The sequence below is a fragment of the Rana temporaria genome, chromosome 1 (assembly GCF_905171775.1).
Source record: "Rana temporaria chromosome 1, aRanTem1.1, whole genome shotgun sequence".
NCBI lineage: Eukaryota > Metazoa > Chordata > Amphibia > Anura > Ranidae > Rana > Rana temporaria.
The window spans coordinates 64,642,264-64,665,991 of NC_053489.1; the positions used below are offsets into that span (position 1 = coordinate 64,642,264).

General features: G+C 45.9%; 1 protein-coding gene across 2 annotated transcripts in view; it reads right to left on the reverse strand.

Moving 5' to 3' along the window:
* Positions 1-23,028, reverse strand: part of PRKAA1 (protein kinase AMP-activated catalytic subunit alpha 1) — a 52,923-nt gene extending 29,895 nt beyond the window's left edge. For both annotated transcript variants that reach the window (XM_040338773.1, XM_040338762.1), the window contains exon 1: positions 22,810-23,028. In XM_040338773.1, the coding sequence (XP_040194707.1) occupies positions 22,810-22,936 (127 nt within the window). In that variant the 5' untranslated portion in view covers positions 22,937-23,028. The remainder of the gene's footprint in view (positions 1-22,809) is intronic.
* Positions 23,029-23,728: the final 700 nt, after the last annotated feature.

Consider the following 23,728-nt stretch of genomic DNA (forward strand, 5'->3'; position numbering starts at 1 on the left):
CCTAGAATTTGCCAGGGCCAATGCTGAAAAAGACTACTGGGACGCTGTACTCTGGAGTGAGGAGCCCAAGATAAAGTTTTTTGCAACTCATGGCTTCAAAGGTGATGAGTACAAAGAAAGAAAAAAAATGCATGGTGCCTTCAGTGAAATGTGGTGGTGGCAGTGTCCTGTGGGGCACCTGGAGATGGGGGAGATGCATTTAATTGATCGTACCACAGACATACTGCTCTATATTGAAAGAAGATGCTGCCACCACTGTGCCCTTGGGCACCATGCACTTTCAACATAAGGATCCAAAAACACATCTAAAGCCAGGGTTTGACAAATTTGCTTGGAATCGGAGCCAGCTAAAAAAGTTAGGAGCCAGAAAACGCACCCCGTCCCGACGAGCTTGCGCACAGAAGCGAACACATAAGTGAGCAGCGCCCGCATATGTAAACGGTGTTCAAACCACACATGTGAGGTATCGCCGCGATTGGTAGAGCGAGAGCAATAATTCTAGCCCTAGACCTCCTCTAATTGAAAACATGCAACCTGTAGATTTTTTTTAAACGTCGCCTATGAAGATTTTAAAGGGTAAAAGTTTGTCGGCATTCCACGAGCGGACGCAATTTTGAAGCGTGACATGTTGGGTATGAATTTACTCGGTGTAACATTATCTTTCAGAATATTTAAAAAAAGAAATGGGGATAACTAAAAAAAGTAATTTTTCCCCCAAAAAAGTGCGGTTGTAAGACCGCTGCGCAAATACGGCATTACAGAAAGTATTGCAACGATCGCCATTTTATTCTCTAGGGTGTTAAAGCGGAGGTTCACCCAAAAATCCACTTTTTGACATTAGCTGTAGCATACTGCTAACATCTGCAGTATGCCGTTTTTTTTTTTTACTTGTACTTATCGTTCTATGAGCCCTTGTTTTCCGGCTCCGAGTGGGGAATCCTGCGGGGAATGGGCGTTTCCAAGCGAAGAGGAGTTGATTGACGGCTGCTAAGGCGCGTCTTGGCCTCTGTTTAATCTTCAACTGCCATGATGCTGCACATGTGATCAGTTATGACACCAGCCATTGGATGGTTTGACAGTATGGTTGAGAGCACAACCAATGTGACAGTTAGCATTTCTGGCATGCCAGGAATGTAACTGCTTTTTCAAACTGTTAAATTGATGGGTTTTCTTCCGCTTTAAGGATGCTGGAAAGTTCATTTTGAGGGTGAACCTCCGCTTTAAGAAAATATATAATGTTTGGGAGTTCCAATTAGAGGGAAAAAGAGGGCAGTTAAAAAAAGTGAAAAATGACATCAGAGTTGCGGTTTAACTTGTAATACCAACGGCCACCACCAGCTCACACAAGGAAGAGCTGGGGACTAAAAAAAAAAAAAAAAAAATTATTTTTATTTTTTTTGCCCACCTTCCAAGCCAAGTCGCCAGGTGGCTATTTCTAGTCGCCATGGCGACCGGGATTTGTCAAGCCCTGTCTAAAGCCACTGTTGCATTTATGAAGAACATGGCGAAAATTATTCAGTTGCCAAGTAGGTCTCCTGAACCCAATCGGGGAACACCTATGGGGAATTCTGAGGAGACAAGTTAAGCATCACTCTCCATCCAGGCTCTAAGGTCGTTCTTGAAGGAAAAATAAAAAATCCACTCATCTTACAACCAAAAACATACAATAAATGCATTTTATGTAAAAGACCTATAATTGTATAGTGGAAAGAAAATGCTGAAATGACGTGCATTTGTATTCAGCCCCCCGGAGTCAATACTTCGTAGAAGCAGCTTTCACTGCAAGTACAGCTGCAAGACTTTTTTTTGGGGGGGGGGGGGGGGGGGGGAGCCCTCTACCAGCTTTGTACATATAGAGTGACATTTTTGCCCATTCTTTGCAAAATAGCTCAAGCTCTGTCATATTGGATGGAGAGCGTCTGAACAGCAATTTAAGTCTTGCCACAGATTCTTCATTGGATTTAGGTCTGGGCCATTCTAACACATATGCTTTGCTCTAAACCAGTGGTCTCGGTCTCCAAACTGCAGCCCTTTGCATGCCTTTATCCAGCCCTTGAGGCATTATTCCTGCTACCAACAATGGGGCATAATTCCTGCCACTGACAATGGAGCACAATCCTCCCAACGACACCAACTATTTTTCCCTGTAATACCAAAAGATCTGGCATTATTTACTCAGTGGACACAGTCTGAACCCCCCCTAAACTGGCCCTTTCCTTAGAATGTTTGGTGACCCCTGCTCTAAACCATTCCATTGTAGCTCTGGCTGTACGTTTAGGGTTGTTGTCTTGCTGGAAGGTCAACCTCCCCCAGTGTCAAATCTTTTGCAGACTAACAGGTTTTCTCCTAAGATTGCTCTGCATTTGGCTCCATCCATCCTCCAATCAACAGACCAGCTTCCCTCTCCTTGCTGAAGAAAAGCATCCCCACAACATGTCACCACCATGTTTCACGGTGGGGATGGTGTGTTCAGGGTGATGTGCAGTGTTCGTTTTCTGCCACATAGCGTTTTGCCTTTAGGCCCAAAGTTTAATTTTGGCCTCATTGGAGAGCACCTTCAACAGCAGGGATATGCAATTAGCAGACCTCCAGCTTTTGCAAAACTACAAGTCCAATCATGCCTCTGCATGTCATGCTTGTGGCTGTCAGTCTTGCAGAACTACAAGTCCCATGAGGCATTACAACCGCTGGAGGTCCACTAATTGCATATCCCTGCTATACAAAAGTTTGCTGTGTCCCCCACATGGTTTCTTGCAAACGGGACTTCTGACTTTCTTTCAACAATGGCCTTCTTGCCATTCTTACATAAAGGCCAGATTTGTGGAGTGCACAACTAATAGTTGTCCTGTGTACAGATTCTCCCAACTGAGCCGTTGATCTCTGCAGCTCCTCCAGGGTTATTATGGGCCTCTTGGGCTGCTTCCAATTATTGCTCTCCCTTCCCTGTCAGTTTAGGTAGACGGCCATGTCTTGGTAGGTTTGCAGTTGTGCCATACTCTCCCATTTTCGGATGATAGAGTCAAGAGTCAACAGTAATCCACAAGATGTTCAAAGCTTGGGATTTGATTTTTTTTTTTTTTTTTTATAACCTAACCCTGCTTTAAACTTCCCCACAACGTTATCCATGACCTGTCTGGTGTGTACCTTGGCTTTCATGATAGTTTTGTTCAGCAAGGTTCTCCAAACTTCTGAGGGCTTCACAGAACTGCTGTATTTACACCAAGATTAAATTACACAGGTGGACATTTACTAAGTTAGGCGACTTCTGAAGGAAATTGGCTCCAAGAGATTTGAGTTAGCTATGACCAAGCATCGATTGAAGTGAAATGCATTAGCTCAGGGCTCGACAAATCCCGGTCGCCAGGGCAACTAGAAATAGGGTCCTGGCGACTTGGCTTGTGAGCTGGCGCCATCTGGTGGTGAGCCGTTGGTATTCTAAGTTATTACCACCAGATGTGTAAGCTGGCGCCATCTCGTGGTGGCCGTTGGTATTACAAGTTAAGCATTACAAGTTAAACAGCAATTCTAATGTAATTTTTCACCATTTTCACTGCCATCTTCTTCCCTCTAATTAGAACCCCCAAACATTATATATATTTTTTATTTTAACACCCTAGAGAATGGCGATCGTTGCAATACTCTGTCACGCCGTATTTGCGCAGCGGTCTTACAAGCGCACTTTTTTGGGAAAAAATTACACTTTTTTTAATAAAAAAATAAAACAGTAAAGTTATCCCCTTTTCTTAATATTATGAAAGATAAATGTTATGCCAAGTAAATTCATACCCAACATGTCACACTTCAAAATTGCGTCCGCTCGTGGAACGCTGACAAACGTTTACCCTTTAAAATCTTCATAGGCCACATTTAAAAAAAAAAATAATCTACAGGTTACATGTTTTGAGTTACAGAGGAGGTCTAGGGCTAGAATTATTGCTCTACCAATCACTGCGATCGTTCACATGTGTGGTTTGAACACAGTTTACATATGCGGGCACTGCTCACGTATGCGTTTGCTTATGCGCGCAAGCTCGGACGGGGCGCGTTTTCTGGCTCCTAACTTTTAGCTGGCTCCTAGATTCCAAGCAAAATGCTGTACACTGGAATTTTCTACAATAAAGATGCCTTTCATGGTGTGTGGCCGTCCAGGATATTTTTCCTCATCAGATTTGAGTTAGGGGGTATTAGAGTAAAGGGCCGAATACACATGCATGCCACTTGTCATCATATTCGACAAAATAAAAATATATTCACAGCACATTACGATGGGCAATAAAAAAAATCCCATCTGTACACAGTCTTTCACACAACAAAAAGTGGAGCGAAGACATAGCAACTTCCTTTATAAATCTCCATAATTGGAAAGAGAAAGCTCAGGCACACTGGAATCAGAGACACGGCTACAGACAGCCATTGGAAAGATCCCCCAGAGATTAGATGTTTTCTCAAGCATTCCACTGTGGTGTGAACACGAGAATACAGTTCCAAACCCCCAGCCGCCTCTACACTGCACACATTGCTGGAATTGTGACAGTGTGTACATAAACAGATCAGACAGTGAGAATGTGTGATAACACACAGAACACGCACTACACAACCCAGATCAATGCACATTACTCAGATAGCGGCCGGAAATATCAGCTCACCTGCGGCTTAAACAGTGCAGACAGAGGCTCAGCTGATCAATAAAACATAAAGGCCACAGTATCCATTAACATTTATTACATACAAGCGCTGATCTGGAAGGGATAGCACTCCAGAGTGGAAGAACGCACTGTTCTGTAGAGACACCTATGGAGAGAAGTAATGAGGACTTTGGAATCGCTTTCCCTCTACATCGATAACCACAAGAAATCTAGGACAGGCTACAACTGTGTAACCACCCAGTGCCCTACTATATAAACAGTTTACGTGAGCAGTAAAAGTGTCGCAGACTTTTTGGTGGTGCGTCTCAGTCCTAGGTGGTGAAGAAGCCAAGCTGACACTTAAAGCAGGGGTTTACCCCCCAAAAAAAAAAAATTTTAACATTACATTCAGCCGAGTTGTCCTAATGACAATTGGCTGTTTTTTTTTTCCCTGTACATACCTTATTTTCACCGCCACTTCCGGGTATGTCTTTTACGGGACTGGGCGTTCCTAACTGATCGACCGGCTTCCGGTCGCATACAGCGCGTCACGAGTTGTCGAAAGAAGCCAAAAGTCGGTGCGGCTCTATACGGCGCCTGCGCACCGACGTTTGGCTTCTTTCGGCAACTCGTGACGCGCTGTATGCGACGGTCGGAAGCCTGTCAATCAATTAGGAACGCCCAGTCCCGCAGAAGACATACCCGGAAGCGGCGGTGAAAATACGGCATGTACAGGGGAAAAAAAAAAGCCGATTTTTATTAGGACAACTCGGCTGAATGCAAGGTTAAAAATTTATTTTTTGGGTGAACCTCTGCTTTAAGGGGTTGTAAAGGTTCATTTTTTTTATTTCCTAAATGGGTTACTTTAAGCTAATACATTGTTGGTTCACTTACCTTTTCCTTAGATTTGCCTTTGTCCGAATTTCTCACTTCCTGTTTCTCCTCAGTAAGCTTGCCCCCATCATCTGGCTGGGGGTTAGACAGCCAGAACAGCTTACCGAGAGGAACAGGAAGTGAGAAATTCAGACAAAGAAAACATTTCGAAAGGAAATTGAAGGAAAAGGTAAGTGAACCAACAATGCACTAGCTTAACCTGCCTGGCGGTGTTCCCGAGACTGACTCGGGGTTAGATTTTCCTGCTGCGAGCGGTAACCCCGAGTCAGACTCGGGCTCGCCTCGCTGAATCCACAGGCACTTTTTACTTACCTTGTCCCTGGATCCAGCGATGCCACCGCGCTGTGTGAGCGAGCGGGACCTCGCTCGATTCACATAGTGCCTCCGTGTGACGCCGATCTCCGTTCCCTGCGACGTTACGACGCACGGGGACGGAGAACGGCGCCAAATTCAAAAACGTAAACAAACACCTTACATACAGTATACTGTAATCTTATAGATTACAGTACTGTATGTAAAAAAAAAAAACACACTCCCCCCTGTCCCCAGTGGTCTGTCCTGTGTCATGCATGTCATTTTATATAATAAAAACATTTCTTTCTCCCTGCAAACTGTAGATCAGGGATCCTCAAACTACGGCCCTCCAGCTGTTGTAGAACTACACATCCCATGAGGCATTGTGACACACTGACATTCACAGACATGACTAGGCATGATGGGAATTGTAGTTCCTGAACATCTGGAGGGCCGTAGTTTGAAGACCCATGCTGTAGATTGTCCATAGCAACCAAAAGTGTCCCTTTATGTCAAAAAATAGTTTTAGATCAGCTAAAAAACAGCGATAATAAATTATAATCACTTGCAGAATTGTGCGATAGCGATTTGTGGGGAAATTCGTCATAAAAAAAAAAAAAATAATGACAGCGACAATTCTGCAACTGAGCAAATTTCAGTGATTTTAATTTGATTACATTATTGAATAATTTTTATTATATGAAGAGCATATAGTCCAAGAAGCTTCCTCACATTCCATAAGGAATAATCCTAGCTTGGTACCTTCTGATGGGTAAGTCATATGTGCTCACAATAAAGGGGCTTCATTTTTCTACTCAGTACCAAGGTAGGTTTTAGGAAAACACATTTCTTGGGCCAATTTGTCATAAATACAATTCTCCTTCAAGAAGAGGTGGCCCAAGGTGAAAGATACACCGAATCTGCCTACAAGGAATACGTGATTCTAATAGGGGGCCATAAAACTTTATTACACTGAGTAGAAAGGAACAATGTCTCTTCTACGAGTGCCACTTTGTATTCCTCTTTTAAACATTCTTATTAACTTTAATAATCTTTCCCAAACCACCATGAATGTCTACAATAAAGCCCAAATCCCTGCCCTTTCCCATGAAGAGGGGGGGGACACGTTGAACTTCACCTTCAAATTTCTAGGATACCTTCAGGCTTTCGAAGCACAAGAGTTAATATGTAGCAAAACTATAATAAACTAAAGCTACCTTAGTCCTCACTGGTACTAGCCTCTATTGGTTACGCTGCAATGCTGCTGGGACTGAATGGAATATTACTGAATAAACCATGACAGGGAAAAAACAATGCACCATTGATCAGACGTGTGCCCATAGAGACCCAACTGTTTCTTCAGAGACAACGGCCAAGAATACAATTCCCTCCCCTCAATACCAGTCATATATACTAAAACGGACAAAGGTTTGTGCCCACCATCATCACACCTTCCTCCAAATCATTCATTTCAGGTGGTTTCTGGTGAAAGGTAGGTAAAGTGGTTGTAAACCCACTCTTGCAACTTTCACCTACAGGTAAGCCTTAATCTCAGCTTACCTGGAGGTGCAAGAAGTATCTCCCTAACCTACAGGGTTAAAGGGTCACTAAAGGAAAAAAAAAATGTTTTGCCTAAAATTAATGTCTGCAAGGTAGACAGAATAGTGTAATGATTCTGTTAAAAAAACGAGTAAATACCTATTAAATTCCTTCATCTATATCACCTCCGGCGTTCTAGTTTCTGTTCTCTCATTCACTTCCTGGTTTGCATCGCTCGTTCATGTAAGAACTACATTTCCCAGTATGCATTGCGGCACGCCCAGTAATTCACACCTCCTTGAAGTCCAACACGTAGAGAGCGTCCTGCCGCACAGATGTAGTTGCCAGGAGGGGGTGAGCATGTTACTGACCACCGCAGTAAAGCCTCCCGTCACGGTGGTCAGTAATGAGACAAGCAGGAAGTGAACAGAAGAAGAAATAGAGCAACTTCTGAGCAAAAACGAACAATGAGGAAGTGAAAAGAGGAATGTATGCAGGTAAAGGATGCTTATGAGAAAAAAAAATTATATATATATATATATATATATATATATATATATATATATATATATATATATATATATATATATATATATATATATATATATATATATATTACAACCCCTTTAAGGAGACATTTTCACAGAAACGGGCACCGCTGTCTACAGCGCGCATTGAGCAGTGCCGTTTTTGTGAATGGCATTAACTGGGTAAATTACAGAGGGTTTAATTCTTTAATGTTTTGGCATACAAAGACATTTTAGGCAATTGTGTGCTTCTAACCTTGTGCCAAGTCTAGTACGCACCATGTTTTTTCCCCATCCCCCCCCCCCCCCCTTCCAACCCAGCAGGTTAAAAAACAACCCATGACAGCTTAGGTTGGAGCTTCTGTATTAACAACCCAATGTTAGTACAGCAATTTCCCCTGCTGCGCTGTTGTATTCCGACACCCCCCCCCCCCCCAGAACACTTTGGTCACTCTCAGCCAGTCATTGTAGGGGTGAAGGTCTAACTTTGAACAAAGCCTAGTAGTACACACTAGTAGTTTATCAACCAGCAGGCTCAATGAAAGAAAACTTGGGGGCGCTGTACTAACTAAGCAACTTTAGTACATCAATCTCCTCCACCGAGCTATTGTTTGACAACACAGGGCAGCGATCTCAGCCATTGGCTTGGAGCACTGAATAGATGCCAAGCGGCACACCTTTTTGGGTCATGCCCCTTTGACAGGAGCAAGGTCGAACGGCCAGCTTCTATCAGACCAGCTGCCATACATGGGTTGAATGCAAGACAGTTTCTATTGGACTGGCCGATGCCACCCAATATACAGCCATTTCACATGGGGAAAACTCCAATTAGATTAGTAGGGGGGTGGGGATTAGTCTGCTGACCCCATGCAGAACAGAGCGGGATGACGATTCATGGCCAGACGGGCGTAAATGGACTCTGCTGTCTGTTTAGACCCAACTGCTCTTCGAGCCAATCTGCCTAGACAGAGGGGGACCGATCCTCTTTTCAATGGATATGATTAGAGGTGGGTGTATAGGGACAAGTCCATATACACCCACTGATCTATAGGGGTGAATGGAGAACCCCACACACACACACACACACACACACACACACACACACACACACACAAGTTAGGCCCCTTTCACACAAAGGGTCCGATTAGGTCCTCCTGTCAGCCGGACCCGATTGGACACTGTGTGTAAGTGACCCGATTGGACACTGTGTAAGTGGCCCAACATGTATACAGTTCTCCTCCTCTCAGCACACCAATGTGGCATTTTTAACCTTTCCCTCTCACACAGCAAACACACAGTATAACATTTTCTCCCCCGCCCTCTATTCCTTGCCTCTGGACATTGGTAGTAGAACATTAAATTACTACCATTATGCACAGCAGTAGGGTAAATTAACCCCAACTCAGATCTATCATCAGACAGGTCACCAGTCTCACCACCATGAAGTGGGACCCAGGATCCCTTGAACCCAGCACTGCCCCATAATTACTAGGTAAAGCAGAATTCCAGCAAAAAAAAAAAAAAAAGTAACAGTAAAGCATAGAATGGAGAAAAGTTCTAACCTCTAAATATTTTATTGATGGGCGTCTCACCTACGCAAGTTTTCAATCTTAAGGGCAACTCCACTTTAATGAAAACCCTTACAGACCACTTTACTACAGGCAAACCTATAAGGCTTACCTGTATCTACCCTGAAATATACCAAACCTGCACCGTTTAGGAGGCATCTCCTGTATCAGCATTGGCCGAGCCGATGTCATGTCATCGGCACACTTGCGCTGTTGCTTCAATTAGTGTGCCGTTACTGGCATTGCATGCGCAGGAGTGACATCATCGCGGCTCTGGCCAATCACAGCGCCAGAGTGCATATTGCATACTAGCTTATGCCTTTGCCTTGCAGGTTTTTTGTGGCTTTAAAAGAGCAACTGTCATTTCTGTTCTACAGTAGCTCTTTCTGACCCACTGTTGACTCACCGGCAGTCCTATTCACTTTATGGGACAGCTGGTGATGGGGCAGCGACACAAGGTGAGGGATGTGGCAGCACCAGGTGAGGGGATACCCGCTAAGAGGTGCTGCCATGATGGATCTGAAATGACAGGTGCCCTTTAAATACAAGGACTGCCTGCTGGTAGTTAGAATCTTAGGCCCCATGCACACGAGACGCTGGTAAACTCGAGTTCAGAGGCATTTGGGCATTTTTTTCAACTGCCCCTGAACACATTTAATGTTATCCTATGTGTCCATGCACACAATTTTTTGGCGTTTTAAAGCAGTTGCGTTTAGGCTCGTTTTTCGGGACGCAAAATTGTGGGTTCTGCCGCAAACGTTTTTGCGTTTCAAAGCTTTGGGAGGGTCTACAATGTCTTTGTTATGAAGGCTGATAGCCTAAAACACCGCGAAATTTGTGGCAAAAACGGGCGTTTTAAACGTTGGTTTTTGCCCTAAAAACGTACATTTGCTTCTCGTGTGCATGGGGCCTAATATTGCAAACAAAATTAAAGTTTCCCTATTTAGAATAAGCTGTCAGATTAGTAAAACAGTGATATCAGAACCAATTCAATCACAGTTTGTAAAACAATGGGATAAAGGAATATTCAAAATCCTTATGTTTGTAGATCACCCAGAGCGGAATTCTTCCCCCCCCCCCTCAACAAAAGTGCAGGTCCTCATTAAAGTAACAACTTTTATTAATCTCATGATGCAAGCGTTGGTGTAAAACTACAAACCAACAGCTGCAAAGCCTGCTGGACTCTGTAGTTTTCCCTGCACAGAGCCCTGTCAAGCAATGAAGCAGCCAGGCGGACTGAGCCCCAGGCTCAGACACTTTAAATTGCGACAGCTAGTGGGGAGGGAGAAGAACCCCCACCAGCTGTCAGTGGGGATTGGGCCGGTCCCTTCGCAACATGTTAAACCCCCGAATATGGGTGTAACATGTTACAAAAGGTTAACTCCTTAAAACAGGGTGTTTTTTTTTTTTTAAATACAGGAACTGAAGGGTGCTATAAGGCCCCATACAAACCTGCAATTGGGGCCATGGGGGATTCCTGCGACAATAATTTGTGGATTCTTACAGCTGAAATCACGAGTATACATACAGCCGCTCAGCCTTTACAAAGCAATGACAGAAGTCGCAGCTGTCCGCATGAATCCGCACATCAGGCAGTTGCCGAAAGAAGCTGAACGTCGGTGCGGCTCTATACGGCGCCTGCGCACCGACGGTAGGCAACTCGTGACGCGTAGTATGCGAAGGTCGGAAGCCTGTCAGATAGGAACGCCCAGTCCCACAGAAGACATACCCGGAAGCGGCGGTGAAAATACGGTATGTACAAAAAAAAAAAAAAAAGCCGATTGTCATTAGGACACTCGGCTGAATGTAATGTTAAAATGTATTTTTTGGGTGAACCTCCACTTTAAGGGCTTGTGTCTCTGGGAAAATTGTGCCTGCCTGAGAGATCATTCACAGTTCACTGACAAGTTCATTGGTCTGCAGTTGACTTCTGACCCGCATTTCAGGTTGTAAGCTGCACCAACCTGTTTAGAGCTGCTCTGGCCTTCCCAGTAACTCACAGGGAGAGAAGCTGATGGAATTAAAGCACGTCAACATAGGCCCTTAATAGTGATTGTAAAGCCTTTTATACTTACCTCCTATGTGCAGTTGGTTTTGCACAGAGCAGCCCAGCTCCTCCTCTCAGGTCCCCCTTTGCTGCTCCTAGTCCCTCCCTCCTTTAAGTGCCCCTCAGCCAGCAGCTTGCTACAGGGGTCACCCAAGCCGAGTCACAGCTCTGTGTGTCCATTCAGACATGGAGCCCTGACCTGGCCCTGCCCCTCTCCCGATTGGCTCCCATGACTGTTAAAGTCAGCCAATGGTGCCGCTGCTCCATCTCAGCCAATCAGGAGGAGTGTACTGGATGGCTGAGGGGATCGATCGTGGACATTGCTGAGATAAAAGATCTACCAACTACAGTTTACAAACTTGTGTCTGTATGAACCAAAATCTAATTTCTACCGAGTAGAAAGGAGAAACCAAGTATAATTCCCCAAGGAGGAACATTTCCTATACCATCAGCCAGAAGACATTCAATATTCCCATACACAAATTCCAAACCAGACTCCTCTATGGCCAGGACACCGATGCAGGTCCAATTATATCATTAGTACCTATGACTAAGAACATCAAAATGTATACCCTGCCATGGACCAGTACCAGCCTGTTCTTCCACACAATCCCCTTTGGAGACTACAAATGCCAGATCCGTCCCCCTAATGGTGACTTCCTGTATCTGGTGCCCTGTGAATGGTCATGTACAGCGGCAGGGCTATAGGCTAATACGGCAGGGCTGGCCAATCCGTGATCACGGCAGTGCAAGGCTGGCCGATCACGGTGGGGCTGGTCACGCCTCCGGACCGATGTGCTCTCTTCCCCTCCCGTCCCGGACACCGATGTGCTCTCTTCCCATCCTCCAGGCTCCCCCTCTCCTCCGGACACCCTCTCTTCACCTCCTCCAGGCTGATGGAAGACGCAAGCTGCAGGTGAGACTCAGTCACCCAGAGAGATTAGACAAGTCAGTATAGGGACAGAGCAGTGGAAATCGGCATCAGCGAGTACTTGAAAAAAGTATCGGTACTTTTACGCGGTCAAAAAAAAAAAAAAAAAAAAAAAAAAAAAAAAGCTGCCTATACCACTTTAAAAGTCAGCTTCAAATACTGTACTTACCTGTCCAGGAATCCAGCACTGTACTCACTCATGCTGTTCCTTCACTGGTCTCAAGTTCCCTGGTACCATCATGCTGGGTGTAGGAAGCCAGCTTGACTCCTTGCAGCTTCACAGCCAGTTCAACTTCGCAAGTGCGAGCCGTGCTGCCCTGTTTGAATGGTCTTGAAGCCTCTTGGGACCTGTGACGTGTCCCAGGTAAATAGCAGGCAGGGCAGTGGAATCACCTAGGCGATTTCAGTAGAAATAGGGGAGCTGGTATGTCAAAATGAGGTAAGCCTATTCCCCAAAAAGTTTTCCAAAAGAAGCAGGGAGGAGGAAGAGCGGAACTTCCATTTTTCAGTGCAGTTCAGCTTTTAAGATGACCAAGACTCAGGAAGCCTTATCCTTTAAAGTGGTTGTAAACTTGTTTTTATAAGTTTTACCTACAGGTAAGCCTATAATAAGGCTTACCTGTAGGTATTAAGAATATCTCCTAAACCTGTACGGTTTAGGAGATATTCCCCTCGCAATGCGCCGCCGATTGCAGCGGCGCATGCGCAGCGGGGATCCTCGGCTAAAGGACCGGCAGCCGACAGACCTTGGCGAATTGAAATCTCCCGCGCACATGTGCGGGAGTGACGTCATCGCCGCTCCAGCCAATCACAGCGCTGGATCGGCGATACCCGGAAGACACGCCGAGTCAAGATGATATCTCGCTCGGCGTAGACTAGGTAATTTCCCTACACCTCGTTTTGAGGCAAGTATTTCATAATGAGCTAATATGCGGTGCATACTAGCTCATTATGGCTTTTACTTTTCAGCCGCTTTAATATGGTATGGCACAAGTCAGCTGTGATTGATCTAGCACTTTAGTAAGAATTCTGCATAGTCCTAGTCCAGATGGCGAACCTTGGCACCCCAGATGTTTTGGAACTGCATTTCCCATGATGCTCTTGCACTCTGCAGTGTAGTTGAGCATCATGGGAAATGTAGTTCCAATACATCTGGGGTGCCAAGGTTCACTGTCCTAGTCTCTCGTCTAGACTGCCTTGGAACCTGTTGACTGCCAAAAATCCAGTATTGTTTGGAATTTCCCTCTGAAGAAAACTCAGTCAGCTATCTTGGCACACGGAACTACAAACAACTCCCCACAATAAAATGGAAATGAGGGGGAAGAGGTGGCTTTTTTTTTTATTGCAAACACTGGTTTTGGGGAACTGCCAACATGCATGTCAACTGCGCCAGACTATGAATAGGAATGTTCAGCTGAATGGATAGTCCCGCTCATGGACCTTCTGTCCGATCCTGATGCCAATTGGACTGCATGGACATCTGACCACCCTATAAGGTGTTTAATACCTAAAACAGTCCTAAGAACTGCAATGAAAAGAGTTTCCATGTGCCCACTGGCACTCCATTCTCAGAACACCAGGACTGGACAGCGCTACATGTCCATTCATTAAAAAAACCTCTGACCCAAATTCACCACCTTCTGAAAAGAGCCCTCAGTCAGATGGAATGTTTAGGCCTGTCTGGGTTTTGAGCTGAAAAACCTGATTGATATCTTGGGAGACAGGTTCTCCACACCAAATAATCTGCTCTATACTCCATGAGACACAACAAAATCGGTCTAAGGCACAACATAGTATTTATATACACTAAAACAAAAAAAATTGCCTATTCCAAATCTTACTTTGTTATATCCAAAACAGTGCTCCCAACACAGAAGTTTACTGTACACCTCAACGCAGAACATTTTGTTTCTGATCACATACAAAGTGTTAGAGCTGCTGCCGGATTTTCTGTTGTCTGAGACCCCCGGGGAGATCTTCCTTCAATTCCTGTTTTGGAGACTCATGCTATATGAGACGGGGGGGGGGGGGGGGGGTAATAAAAGCACTTAGTATAATAGGGGAGACATTATGTCAGCTGTGCACCAATACCATGTCTGAGGTCATGAGATGCCACCAATACACCCCAATTACTTTACACCGTCCCTTCTCTGTATGTGGATGATGGCACACACACACACACACTTTCCTGAGGCTGCATTTACACCCGAGCATAACATCCGGTTTTGCATGTTTTTATGCATGATTTTGAGGTGGGTGGATTTCTGCTGTGTCTCACCCCTCCAGCCTTTGTCTCAACAGGGAGGTGAAGCCTCCATGAATCTACATGCAATATCCAGCTCCCATTGTGTTTAGCGGGCATGGAGGAAGGGAGTGAGCTGTCATTTACCACTGTGTATACACCCACATGTGCTGCTCAGATGGTGAGTTTCTATGCCAAGCATTTCCTCCCCGAGTATGTGCACGAGCTGCTAAAACCGATCTGCAAAATCCAACTGTGTAGAGGACGTGGCTAGGAGGGGGGAGAGCAGCAGGATCAACCAGGTTTTTGCAGAAAACTAATCTCAGTGACCAAATATGAACTGCATGCAATACACCAGCCCTCAAAATTTGTGCTCGCCTGCTAGCATTTGGCGAGTGAAAAAAAATTTGCATACCAAAGTGCAGAAAGAAAATTATTTTCATGTCAAAGATCGTGAAACCCTGTGAACCCAAGAATCGCAACGGGAAAAGGATTGCGATAACAATTCTTGACGATTAATCATGCAGCTCTAGCAGGTAAGAATAGGAGTGAGATAGATCTATCTAAGCTTTACTACTTTAATTTCATATATTAAACCCCCCCCCCCCCTGGCCACAAATGATATAAACCCACTTTGTGTGCGCCAAATGCCTTTGCAAACCTAGGAGAGCAGCGCTGTGGGAGGGTCCAGCTGAAAGGCTCATTTTCCTTCTACCAACACCAACGGGGCATTATTCCTGCCACTGACCAGACGCTAGGTCATTTTTCTCCCATGGAATGCCAATTTTAACTGGCACTGAAGCATTTTCTTTCCCAAAGACCATAGACTGAGCCTGAACAACATTTAATCCACTTCCTCTGAGCCCAGGTTGACCTAGACCTGCCTGAGCCTGTGACTAGACAGTAAAAAGCAGCCCAATGATACAATCACCTCTGTGCCTCTGCCACCCACTTTTAGCATGCTTGGCAGTACAAACTGATTGGCTTCTTGTGCTGCTTCTTCCTCACACCACAGTCCTGCTGTACAGCTGCGGGAGGTTGATACTAGGACATTCAGGTACTTATCCTGCTTGTAGCAAACATCCAATTTTGTATTAGGGACCTGCACAAACCTTTCTATGGGCAGAATTTAAATCCTATATTCATTTACACATTGCATTTCAATCATTTGCAACCTACTCCTATTAATCTCAAAGTAGAACTAGAGCCAAAACTCTTCATTTAGAGAGTAAAGGAGGGTTATAACCCCTGTCAGATTTTCTCTTGCCTTCCATTGCAGAGACTTCCCTGCACTTCATGTCCAATAGCAAGACAGGACGCGAGAGGAAATCCCCTGGGGACCCCCTGGTCACCAGAACTAGTGACCCCATTGAAAGATTTCCCCTCTAATACTTTTCTGGGAACAACCCAAATTTTAGGATTTACTTTCACCTTCAATGATAACAAAAGACAAATAGGGTGAATCTCCCCATTGGGGACACAGACCGCAATAAAAACTGACAGATGTTCTAATCCCTCTCCACAACTCATACAATTGCTTTTAGTTCTACTTAAAAATGTGTAAACTTGCTTTGTGATCACTATGCCCAGTGGGCAAGCACTGCTGTGGCACATTTCAGAGCCTGACTGAGGAGGAGTTCCAAAAGGCAAAGCAAGTACTGGAGTCACTGCTTGCAGGCTGCAAAGTACCATGGGATATGTAGTCCTAAGAAATAAGCTGCAAAGCATGATGGGAATCCAGAAGTTGTGGAAAGACGGCCAGCAGACTTCACAATATGAAAGGCCATTTTCCAAGTAAGCTTTTATTGGATTGTTAAAGAGGAAGTAAACCCTCCATTTTTTATTTCTTTTTTAACAAATACACCTACAAGAGAAAGGCATAATGAGCTAGTATACTAGCTCATTATGTGTCACTTACCTGAGAACGAAGCCCCCCGAAGTCCACCTCGGTCCTGTCCACCTCCGCCTTGTTCCCTGGAACTTCTTCCTCGTTTTTGCAGATCTGGCGCTGTGATTGGCCGGAGCGGCGATGGAGTCACTCCTGCGCATGCACGCGGGACCGGCAGATCCCATTAATGGCATTCACAAGAACGGCACTGCTCAGTGTGCCTGCGTCGTAGTCTACGACAAGCATGCGCTGTAGACAGCAGTGCCCGTTTCTGCGAAAATATCTCCTTAACCATGTAGGTTAAAGCGGAGGTTCACCTCAAAAACATGGGCTAGATTCAGGGGGGGGGGGATGTACAATTGTGCGGGTGTAGCGCATGTTATTTACGCTACGCCGCCACAACTTACAGGGGCAAGTGCAGTATTCAGAAAGCACTTGCTCTGTAAGTTGCAATGGGGCCGGCGTAAACGCGCCTAATTCAAATGAGTATGAGGGGGCGCGTTTTATGTAAATGGGTGGTGACCCGACGTGATTGATGTTTTTCCCCGAACGGCGCATGCGTCGTCCGTGGAATTTCCCAGTGTGCATTGCTCCAAAGTACGCCGCAAGGACGTCATTGGTTTCGACGTGAACGTAAATTACGTCCAGCCCTATTAGCGAACGACTTACGCAAACGACGTAAAAATTCAAAATTCGACGCGGGAACGACGTCCATACTTAACATTGCGTACGCCTCATAATAGCAGGAGCAACCTTACGTCGAAAAAGCCGAACGTAAACAACGTAAAAAAAATAGCGCCGGGCGTATGTAAACTTGTGAATCGGCGTATCTAGGTCATTTGCATATTCTACGCCAAAAACGACAGAAGCACCACCTAGCGGCCAGCGTAAATATGCACCCTAAGATACGACGGTGTAAGAGACTTACGCCAGTCGAATCTTAGGCTAATGTCGGCGTATCTTGCTTTCTGAATACAGAAAGAAGATACACCGCGTAAATTCAAAGCTGCGCCGGTGTATCTATAGATACGCCGGCGCAATTCAATGCTGAATCTAGCCCCATGTATTTAACATTCCATTCTGCATAATTCTAACATTTACACTGCTTTTTTTTGCTGTACATACAGTCTTATTGTTTTCCACCCGGCTTCCCACTCCCGCGGGAGTAGGCGTTCCTATGCAGAGGCTAGATGATTGACGCCTTGTGAAAAACGGCGCCTGTGCAGTCCGCGCTACACGGCTGAAGTTTTTCACAAGGCGTCAATCATCTAGCCTCTGCATAGGAACACCTACTCCTGCGGGAGTGAGAACCCGGAAGCCGGGTGGAAAACAATAAGACTATGTAGGAAAAAAAAAAAAAAAAAAAAAAGGCATAGTGTAAATGTTGGAATTATGCTAATGGAATGTTAAATACATGTTTTTAGGGTGAACCTCCGCTATAAGGCGATATTTCTTACACCTACAGGCCAGCCTTAATCTAGGCTTACCTGTAGGTGCAAATTGTAACAGTGAGTTTACAAGCACTTTAACTTGTTTGTATTAATATGCTGCTGTTATATGAGAACTACACCGACAGAGTTCCTTTAATTTTGCATCATCAGACCCGGAGTTCAGTTTTAACCAACTAATCTTCAGATGGTGGTTTGCACGTTCATGGCACAGGTAGGAGCGGCAGCAGACAGAAGAGCCTGGCGTCAGCCTTATCTGAGAAGGAGCCGGACAGATCAACATACATAAGTAAAACCTCGACAACCAGCCAGAGAGCCGGGAGTGTCAGATGTGACAGTTGTCGCTGGAAGCAGACACACACACGGGACGTCTAGGAGTGCGCTCAGCTCATCCATAGACAGGCTCATAGCCACTAACCGATTGATTCTGACTGCCAGTAAATGTGTGACTGTTTAATGAAGAGCTGGGTGGGTTATTTTAATGATAAACTCTGGGCAGGTATAAAGTACAGAATTAAATACAACTCGGCATTCATAGATCGTCAAACTTATATTTTAACCAGTTCATGCCCATGCTATAGCCAAAAGATGGCTACAATGATAGGAGGGCTTACATGGACATGCATGGGCTGCCCCCTTGCAGACACGGCTGATCACAGATCGGGATAAAGGGCCAATAACAGAGACCCTTTACCACACGATCAGCCAATGACAGCTCATCACAGGGTGTAAACAGAATATCAGCTTTTTCCCACTCACATGGAGGAGAGGAGAAAAGACCATAAACGGCTTCCGTTAAAGGGACATCAGTCCCAACATTGCCTCCTCAACAAAGGAGAAAAAAAAAAAAGGATTTTTGTACTCACCGTAAAATCCATTTCTCTGAGTTCATAGACGGACACAGCCTTCATTGACATTAGGGTTATGCTTCTTCCTACCAGGAGAGTCTCCTGGTAGGAAGAAGCATGACCTTAGGGTTATGCTTCTTCCTACCAGGAGACTCTCCTGGTAGGAAGAAGCATAACCCTAATGTCAATGAAGGCTGTGTCCGTCTATGAACGAAAGAGAAAAGTAGTGGGTTGCTGTCCTCCACAGCAACCAATCATAGCACAGCTGCCTGCACTCTGCCAGCCAATATAGACAGAGGTAGTGGAACCAGAGGACTGCATAGGAGCCCTCCTCTATCCAACACCCCCCTCCCCCAAGGAACACTCATTGAATAGGGGGTGGGGCAATGGAACTTCAGTTAAGCACAAAGCAACACCCACAAATCAGGCTTTTATCAGGGAGGAGGCTGAACAGACTAAAGGGATTTTCTTCACCACCATTTCATTGTAGAAGCGGATAAAAATATTAGACGTGACTGTATGGGCCTGTATCTAATGCTTATGAGACATCATCTACATCCAATCAGCTGAATGTGCCCATGCATCAGATTCTTGTAACCCCTGGGATACAGCAGAGCTCAGACTTCACAATAAAAAAGACAGTACAGCTACAAGTTACAATAGGGCGCCATCAGCCAGGTCAGGGCTCCAAACTTCAAAGACGGGCTGTGCAGCAGACTGAATGGACAAATTCTGATCCTTGGCCAGATAAAGACACTCCCACCATGTACATGCAGGGGGGGGGGGGGGGGTCAGATTTTTCTGCAGGAAAATTCCATCCAAACCCCAATTATAGCAGACAGTGGTGACAAAGTTACCTGAAGCTCTGCATTTATTGTGACATTCACCCGTGGGAACACCCCGTCACACTCACAGCAACATACAGTGATATTCACCCATGGCAGCACAATATGCCACTCACCTGTGAACATGTTAACCAATGGCAACACACACATTGGCACTCACCTATGACAACAGTCACACAACAGTCCCAGTCATCCATGACAGTGGTTCCCAACCTCAGTCCTCAAGAACCCCCAACAGGCCATGTTTTGGGAACATCCCTTAGATAAAATAGCTCTGATCAATACCAGGTCACTGATTTAAACCAGATTTTTGAAATTTGTGCTGGGCACACATCTGCAGCGTTTTCTTATCCCTCTCTAAAGCCCCAAGTCCCATGGCCATCTCCTGCTCCATTCTTCTGTTATCAGCCCGATAACTCCTGACAAGTTCTCCGTCACATATGAAAAGCAGCCAGAGTTGTGTTGGGGAGGATGCTATAGAGTGCTGAACAAGTCAACGAACAGCTCTGAAAGTCTCTACCTATGAGGAGAGGGAGGGGGGGGTGCGCCTTTCATCCAATCAGCTGTCTTGGCTGTATGCTACGAATCCACTCCCAGTGCTGAACAGGAAGAGAAAATCTAACAAGATGCAAGAATTCTAAAGAATATATAAAGCTGAAGACAGCAGATAAACATGCAAAACTTATGTAGGGAGATTTGTTTCATCCCTGCATCATCCGAGGCGGTTCACTTCACTGGGTGTATGTGAAAGTTTACATCCACTTTAACCACTACCCAACGGCCGTACGACTTTATACGGCCGCGGGGTGGTTCCAATTCTCTGACTGGCCGTGTTTATACGGCCTGCGCACGCAGTCAGCGGCGCGCCGCATCGCTGACATGCCGATGCGAGTGCCTGGCGGCCGTGATGTCCACCAGGCACTCGGGATCGGCGGCTACAGGGACAAGACGTGGAGCTCTGTGTGTAAACACAGAGATCCATGTCCTGTCAGGGAGAGAGGAGACCGATCTGTGTCCCTTGTACATAGGGACACAGATCGGTCACCCCCCCCCAGTCACCTCCCCTCCACACACAGTTAGAACACAATGCAGGGATACATTTAACCCCTCCCTCGCCCCCTAGTGTTAACCCCTCCCTCGCCCCCTAGTGTTAACCCCTCCCTCGCCCCCTAGTGTTAACCCCTCCCTCGCCCCCTAGTGTTAACCCCTCCCTCGCCCCCTAGTGTTAACCCCTCCCTCGCCCCCCTAGTGTTAACCCCTCCCTCGCCCCCTAGTGTTAACCCCTCCCTCGCCCCCTAGTGTTAACCCCTCCCTCGCCAGTCACATTTATACAGTAATTAGTGCATATTTATAGCACTAATCGCTGTATAAATGTGAATGGCGCCAAAAATGTGTCAAAAGTGTCCGATGTGTCCGCCATAATGTCGCAGTCACAAAAAAAAAAGCTGATCGCCGCCATTAGTAGTAAAAAAATAAAAAAAATAATAATTCTGTCCCCTATTTTGTAAGCGCAATAACTTTTGCGCAAACCAGACGCTTCTTGCGATTTTTTTTATTTTATTTTTTTTACCAAAAATATGTAGAAGAATACGTATCGCCTAGACAGAAAAAAAGTGTTTTTTTTTTTAATTGAGCTGTTTATTATAGCAACAAGTAAAAAATAGTTTTTTTTTCAAAATTATCGCTCTATTTTTGTTTATAGCGCAAAAAATAAAAACCGCAGAGGTGATCAAATACCACCAAAAGAAAGCTCTATTTGTGGGGTAAAAAAAAGGACGTCAATTTTGTTTGGGAGCCACATCACACAATTGTCAGTTAAAGTGACGCAGTGCCACAAGCTGAAATTTCACCTGGTCAGGAAGGGGTATATGTGCCCAGTAAGGAAGTGGTTAAAGCAGCTGTGCAACAGAGAAAATATGGCCCCTTGGGGGTACTTGAGGACTGAAAGCTACTGATCTATAAGACCCCTTTCACACTGGGGCGTTTTTCAGGCGCTTTGGCATTTAAAAAAAAGCCTGTAAAGCGCCTGAAAGAAGCCTCATCTGCAATCCCAATGTGAAAGTCCAAGTGCTTTCAGAGGCCTTTCACACTGCCAGCGCCCGAAAAACGCTGGTAAAGCGCTGCCAAGACCCCTTTCACACTGAGGCGCTTTTCAGGCGCTTTGGCGTTAAAAAAGCTTCCTCAATGGGAAGGGGGCTTTAGGAGCGGTGTATTAACCGCTCCTAAAGCGCTGCAAAGAAGCTGCATGCAGGACTTTTTTTGACGCCCTGCCAGCTCAGCGCCTCAGTGTGAAAGCACTCGAGCTTTCACATTGGGATTGCAGATGCAGCTTCTTTCAGGCGCTTTTTTTAACGCTAAAGCGCTTGAAAAATGCCCCAGTGTGAAAGGGCCCTTACACTCAACCGCCAACACTCAACCGCCAACACTCAACCGCCAACACTCAACCGTTTAACCAAAAGCAACACTCCATGACACTCACCCATATTATTCTGTTGAGTCGCATTTACCTGTGAAACTCATCCATTACAGCGATAACCCGTAGCAACGCCCCATCATATACACCCATCGCAACACACTGAAGCTCACACGTGGCAATACCACCACATTCACAGATGCCAACGCACCACAACACTCATCCGGGGCAATGTTAACCAATAGCAACACACTGCAGCACTCACCCATGGCAACAGTGTCACATTCACCTGTGACACTCATCCATTACAGTGTTTGCCCATAGCAACACTGGGTCTCACCCATGGCAACATTCACCTGTGGCCACACACTACTTGGATCAATGGTAACCAACAGCAACACACCGTGGCACTTCCTCACCCATGGCAGAAAGTCACTCACCCATAGCAACACACCATCTCAGTCACCTGTAGCACACACATGGCAAAGCACTGACACTCACCCATGTCAACGTTAACCAAAAAGGTAACACCCATGACCAGAGACATTCACCCATGACTATAATCACCTGTGGCAGCACACGGCCATTGTAATACACTGGCACTCACCTACGGTGGCACCGAGCCATGGCACTAGTCACGTCCCCCCCTCCACATAGCGGAGTTTACCGCCCCCGGTGTCCTCCCTCAGCTTGCACTCACCCTTCACCTTGCCGAACGTGCCCACCCCGAGCGTGTCTCCCAGGATATAGTGCCCGATCTTCATCCTTCCGTCATGATGCTTCTGTTTATCGGCCGCCATCTTCCTGTGGGAACTGAGCCTGCGCATTGCGCGCTCCAGACACAGGCGGGGAGGGAAGGAGGGTGCGAGCACGTCCTGTCAGAGTCCGGAGGCGCGCAACGGAAAGCTGTAGACACTGATAAGGCGCCGGAGGAGGAGCTGAGGGCGCCCTGGGTATTTATCAGCCGCCAAGAACCAGCTGGTTGGCTATGGACAGGCAGGGGGCGGGGTTACACCGCTCTGCTCACTTTAGTAAACACAGCCTACATGTGGCGGGGTGTAAGGGGGAAATGGGCGGGGCATAAAGTCACATGTCAACTCATCCATCGATCTTTCTATCTTCTACACACATATGGCCAGATTCACATAGAGATACGACGGTGTATCTCCTGATAGCCGTCGTATCTCTGACTTAGGCCGGTCGTATCTATGCGCCTGATTCATAGAATCAGTTACGCATAGATATGCCTAAGATCCGACAGGTGTAACTGTGTTACACCGTCGGATCTTAACTGCAATTTAAAAATGGCCGCGGGGGCGTTCTCGCTGATTTACACTGAGAAATATGTAAATCAGCGAGATACGCCAATTCACGGACCCGACGCAGCATTGTTACGACGATTTACGTAGCGGTTTTCCCAGCATATACTTACCCCTGCTTCTATGAGGCACAGCCAATGTTAAGTATAGCCATCGTTCCCGCGTCGAATTTTGTTTTTTTTACGTCGTTTGCGTAAGTCGGTCGCGAATACGCATGGCCGTAATTTACGCTAGTGCCGAAAACAATGACGTCCTAGCGACGTCATTTGGAGCATGCGTACTGGGAAATTTCGCCGGCGG